The sequence below is a fragment of the Poromitra crassiceps genome, assembly GCF_964638095.1.
Source record: "Poromitra crassiceps genome assembly, chromosome: 5".
Lineage (NCBI taxonomy): Eukaryota > Metazoa > Chordata > Actinopteri > Beryciformes > Melamphaidae > Poromitra > Poromitra crassiceps.
In genome coordinates, this window is record NC_139642.1 from 57,908 (window position 1) to 63,928 (window position 6,021).

Consider the following 6,021-nt stretch of genomic DNA (forward strand, 5'->3'; position numbering starts at 1 on the left):
GGGGGAATTGACAAAGTACACACCCACACACACACAAAAATATATCTATTTCAAAATGAAACTAGATCGAATAAACTGGATTTTTGTTCTCAGCCAAACGGATACAACTTAAAATCAAAATTAGGTGTGAGTTCACTGTGCAGAAGGTTCCTGTCATGGTGGACAATGGCTTGTCCTCGCAGAGAGATACACACACACGCACACGCACGCACGCACGCACACACACACAGACACACACATACACACACACACACACACACACACACACATACGCACACACACACAGACACACACATACGCACACACACACACACACACACACACACATACGCACACACACACACACACACACACACACACACACACACACACACACACACACACACACACACACACACTCTCTCTCTCTCTCTCTCTCTCTCTCTAACTGGGCTGTTCTGTCACAGAGACCTTCACTGGTATTACCTTCAGAGGAGTTCCATGAACCCCAGTGGTGAACAATGGAAACAGTCTGTCAGTGAAGGCGTGTGTGAAGGTGTGTATGTGTGTTTTAGTATCACGATCTGAGAATGACAGCTCTCCTCTGTTCCAGTCCAGACTCACGTGGACCCTCTGGAGCTTCTTCATGGTGAGATCAGTGTTTGGGCCCGATGGGGAGATTGCTCTGTATTTACCATCATAGAACCATATTCCCCATAATCCAGACCATAGGCCTCTCTTCCTGTGGACAGAGTCTTCTAACACACCCAGTCCCCATAATCGACTGTCTCCAACCTCAACATCCCAGCTGTGAGTTCCTGAGTTAAAGCCCTCAGAGGCCAGGACTGATATATCTCTGTCAAACCTCTCTGGATTGTGAGGAAGCTGCTGTGTTTCTCCCCATCGCACACTGGTCAGATCTTTGGACAGATTGAATGCTGGATGGGCAGTGTTTGGGTCCAGAATCACAGGAGTGTAGGAGACCATCTCCTTCATCTTGTCCCAGACTGTGAAGCTCAGGTTGCCCAGATGTTTGGCCTTGTCTATCAGAGCTCCTGAGACCAGCTGGGGATCATCCAGCAGGGGGCGCTGGACTCTTTCCACTGTAGCCTTGTAGTTCTGCAGGACAGAGACATTGTCAGCTCCCAGCTCCTTCTCTATGGCTTTGACTGTGTCAGAAAGAGCTGCTATCTCTCTGTTCAGACCCTCATTCTTCTCCTTCATCGTCTGACTCTTCTGCTCCTCTTCCTCCCTCAGTGCATTGATCCTGGCCTTCTCTTCCTCTAGTATAAACTCTTGAAGGGACTGCTGAAGCTTCTTAAACTCCTCCTTAATCTGCTTCTCTGTATGTTGGGCCTGGACCTTACTGTGTGCCGCTGTTTGATCACAGTTTCCTTTAACTTTATTAAAGAGCTGCAGTTTCTCATTTAAGGTCTTCAGAGATTGCTGGAGTTTGTTCTTGTGATCCCGTGCAGCTTCATCAATGGATCTGATTCTGTGGTGGTTGTGTGTGTCTGAATCCAGACAGCGATGACACACAAGCTGCTGATGGTCCAGACAGAAGAGCTTGAGTTTCTCAGAGTGCAAACTGCAGAGAGGCTCAGACTCTGCTGAAGCTCTCTGATCTCTCTCCAGTAAGAAGGCCTCACACGAGGGGCCCTATTCTCCCACAAGCCTTCGGCGCTAAAACGGGCCTTAAACGCAAAAAAACGTGCCTTGCGCCTGTTTTGGGACGATATCAATATGGCTTTACGCTGCCAAATGCGCTTTAGGCCGAATGGGCGTGGCGCACTCCCAGAATGGGCCAAAGTGGGCGTGTCGGCGCTAAATACCGGCGTACTGCTATCTTCCGACCTGGCGTACATTTAGCGCTTTGCGCTTTTGAAAACCAGGCCTATTCAGAGTGCGCCAGTTGCGCGGAGCGCTCCCCTCTGGCTCTCTCCCTCCCCTCTGGCTCTCTCCTCTGTCACCCTTCTCTGTGTCACTCTCTCCCTCTCTCCTCAGTCTGCCAGGCACAATACCGACTGTCTCTGACTCCCTCGCTCAGAGTCCCATAGAAAAAATAAGCTGTAACTTCACTGCAATGTGAATGTCCCAACATGCATTGTGCTTCTACATTTCGCTACTAAATAGCAACCAAATGAGCCGAAAACCTATATTAAGGGAGGATCTAAATAATGTGTAATGGTAAGACAACCTCCAATTGTAGAACATTTCAATATTGGACCAAATAAAACATCGAAATGAAAACACCACCCTGTGAAACATATATGTCCTACTGGGGCTATAAATATCCCTTGTCGATTTAATGTGATTTAGATAAGTGACAGCGGAACGCGCTTCGGAAGCTTCTACTGTCATCTGCTATACTGTGATGTCCGCTCCAATAACTTGGCCCTACTCCACATTTAGTTTTACAATAAAAACACATTTATGCAATGACTTTACATAATGTAGGCTATATTTATGTGCATCATCCTTCCTGCAGCAGGCGAGAGAAAATGATATCTTTCTGGACAAACTTTCACCAATCTAATAGGCTATATTTTTCTAGCTGATGCTAGAAATGCACTTTGATCTTGCTATAGTGTAGCGTTTTTACATGCTTGCAGTATTTAAACTGCAGTTATATTGGTTTGAGAAGCATCATAATATGGAATAATAGCCGATATATGGAGACAGACGGGATGAAGGGAGGTGGGGGGGGGGGGGGGGGGGGGGGGATCAGAGGCTTGGGTTTCGTCTGGTTTTGCTGGACCACTGGAATGGAGCTTAAAAGGCAAGCATGCGATGAAAGGCGTGGTTGTAATGGTTGAGGCTGCGTCTAGCGGCAAGACCAAGATATCAAGTGCGCTGGTCCACGCCCACTGATTTGCGCTGCGCCAGGCGCTCGGCCTAGAAACAGCGCCGATGCAACGATAGGGGCCATGTTCTTCAACACCAAGTTACATGGTGGTTTTCTCTGTGAAGATGTAGCCCTACAAACTGGACACTCACGCACGGGTTTCGTTGTCCACCATCTCTGCAGACAGGCTTTACAGAAGCTGTGGCTACATTTCAGGATGACAGGATCTTTAAAGATGTCACAGCAGACAGTACAGGAAAGATGCTCCTCTGGTGTGGGAGGCATTTTCTCTCTGAGTGAAGCTGAAAACAAACCAGACAGAGATAAGTTATGTTAAATGATGAAAATGATTTATTTTGTAATATAAATACACAGCATCATGGAAATGAAACACATATTTGTATTTCTAAATCTATAACACAGTAATGATAACTCGGGAACACTTTCGCTTTAACACTGTTTAGCAAGGTTAATGGTAGAACCATTCTTGTATTTGCATACCGAGTTTCGATTGGCTATACGGCTTTTGTTTACATTACAACCACGCCTTTTAAGCGTAAAATTATGCACCGTCAGTTCATTGGATAAGTGCAATAAACAAATCGCATGCTTGCCTTTTAAGCTCCATTCCAGTGGTCCAGCAAAACCAGACGAAACCCAAGCTTCTGATCCCCCCCCCCCCCCCCCCCCCCCCCCCCCCCACCTCCCTTCATCCCGTCTGTCTCCATATATCGGCTATTATTCCATATTATGATGCTTCTCAAACCAATATAACTGCAGTTGAAATACTGCAAGCATGTAAAAACGCTACACTATAGCAAGATCAAAGTGAAAATAATGTTCTAAACGCATCAGCTAGAAAAATATAGCCTATTAGATTTGTGAAAGTTTGTCCAGAAAGATATCATTTTCTCTCGCCTGCTGCAGGAAGGATGATGCACAGTTCAGTTAATGTACAGGTAGGTGGTATTTCCTGCTTGGCATTGATGCCTGTCGCACCTCCTCCGGTGCCCACGGGTCAGCTGCAGGGTCATCAGCTAGGAACCACCATTCATCAACGTTTCGCTCCTTTAATCACTAGAACGTCTCCTGGTGGCGGAGCAGTGACAGGGACGTCTCCCTGTCACCCCCTGCAGCTGATAGGTGTTACCCCCTGCGGCTGTTGTCGGGGTTAGTTGTTCTTTCCCCAGCTCCTGTCCTTCCTCCTCAGCCAGAGCCAAAAGCTGCCCTTCTCGGCCTCCTCTGCCAGCTCTTTTATGGCCTTCCTCAGCTTCCCTCCAGTCACTCCTGCGTCCCTCAAGAGGCGTGTGGCTGACTGCCCCACGTAGCCTCGGCAGCCAACCTCCACTGGGTAGATGGTAGCCTTCCAGCCAGCCTCCCGGCACTCAGCAGCCAGCTCTGAATACTTGGCCTTCTTGCGCTCAAAGGCAGCCTCAATCCCCTCTTCTGATGGGACTGTCAGCTCGATGAGGTGCACCGCTCTTGCCTTGGTGGACCACACCACAATGTCAGGGCGGAGAGATGTAGTTGTGATCTCCGTGGGGAACCGGAGTTGCTTGTGGAGATCAACCCTCATGTCCCACTTGTGGTCAGGGGAGAAGGGCCTTGTTGTCTCTTTTGGCCTGGTGTATCTTCTTCCGCCCCCTTCCATGACAAAGCTGGTGTGGTTCTCTGCTGGTTCTTTGCTGCCCTGTCGACGCCCCTCCAGCACCTCTGCCAGTTTCCCCAGGACCTGGTCGTGACGCCATCTGTAGCGCCCCTGTGAGAGTGCGATCTTGCAGCCTGACAAGATATGCTGGAGGCTTGCATTGGGAGCATTGCAGAGTGAGCAGCATTCCTCATTCCCGAACCATTGGTGCAGGTTGCGAGGACAGGGAAGCGTGTCGTAAGTTGCACGAATGAGGAAGCTGATCCTTGCCTGTGGGATCTTCCAGAGGTCAGACCAACTGATCTTCCGGTTGACAACTCCCTCCCAGGTTGTCCAGCCTCCTTGTCGGCACTGCGACACAGCCTTGATCTTGTAGCGCTCTTCCTCTATCCTCGACACCTCTGCCACAACCATCTCCTTCCTCTCCTTACGGTTAGCCTTGGACCAGAACCGTGGTGCTTCTCCCCATCCTAGCCCTGCTCTTCCTGCCTGGACTCTGCCCATGATCTCTCGGTGATGCAGCCTACTGACGGCTTGGTCAACCTCAGCTTGGGCGTTCCACTTTCGGCCAGTGGGAACCTTGGCGTTGGCGTTCCTCACTGACTGGTCAGTGGACTCTCTTAGCTCGAGGACCAGCCTGGACTTCTCCTGCATGTACCCTAGCCTGATGGACTGCAATGGAAGCTGCAGTGCATTCCTCCCAAAGAGGCCCGTTTCAGAAAGGCACCGTGGCAGTCCCAGCCACTTTCTGATGAATGAGTTGGCTTTTCCATCCATCTTACTTACGGCGGATGAGGGGATCTCGCTCATTTTCAGGGGCCACATCACCCTCCTGTAGAGTATAAACTGGTAGCACCAGACCTTGTACTTCCCCGGGAGTTGGCTCTGGTCGATCTTTGCCAGGCCGTCCGTGAGCTGTTTCATGACAGTCCTCCCCATCTGTTTGTCAGACAGCTCTGCCGTGTACTGCCTCCCCAAGCTTTTGATGGGTTGCTCAGACAGGAGGGGGATTTTCTCTTCCCCGACGACAAAGATGGCATTGTCGTTTCTAACTCCCCTTCTGAGTGACAGGCTACGGGATTTGGAGGGTTTGATCTTCATTCTGGCCCATAACATCAGCTCGTCCATCCTTCTCAGCAGTCGAGATGTACATGCCGCTGTCTGAAGGAGGCTGGTGACGTCGTCCATATAACTCCTCAATGGGGGTAGCCTCTGGCCAGATGGTAATTTGATTCCTCCAACCATATGTCTTGCTCCGATGAGGATTATCTCAAAGGCTGCCACAAATAGTACTGGAGAAATGGCACACCCCATTGCTATTCCCACTTCTAGATGCTGCCACCCGGTGGTGAAGTCCTGGAGGGCAAAGCACATCTGCAGATCGCTGAAGTAGCGCGCTACCAGGTTCTTGATGCAGGGAGGCATGTGGAAGAATTCCAAGGCGTAGTTGATCAGTTGGTGTGGTACTGATCCATACGCGTTGGCGAGGTCGAGCCAGACGACGTGCAGGTCGGTCTTCTCCCGCTTGGCCTTCTGGATCTGGTCCCAG

The 6,021-nt window shown here is 49.9% G+C and overlaps 1 protein-coding gene across 1 annotated transcript; it reads right to left on the bottom strand.

The window, feature by feature from the left end:
• Positions 1 to 423: 423 nt before the first annotated feature.
• On the bottom strand, positions 424 to 3,109 carry LOC310777398 (nuclear factor 7, brain-like; the record flags this gene model as incomplete). Its single annotated transcript, XM_083637725.1, has 2 exons — positions 424 to 1,638; positions 2,897 to 3,109. 2 exons carry the CDS (start codon positions 3,107 to 3,109, stop codon positions 424 to 426), a joined length of 1,428 nt encoding a protein of 475 aa, XP_083493851.1.
• Positions 3,110 to 6,021: the final 2,912 nt, after the last annotated feature.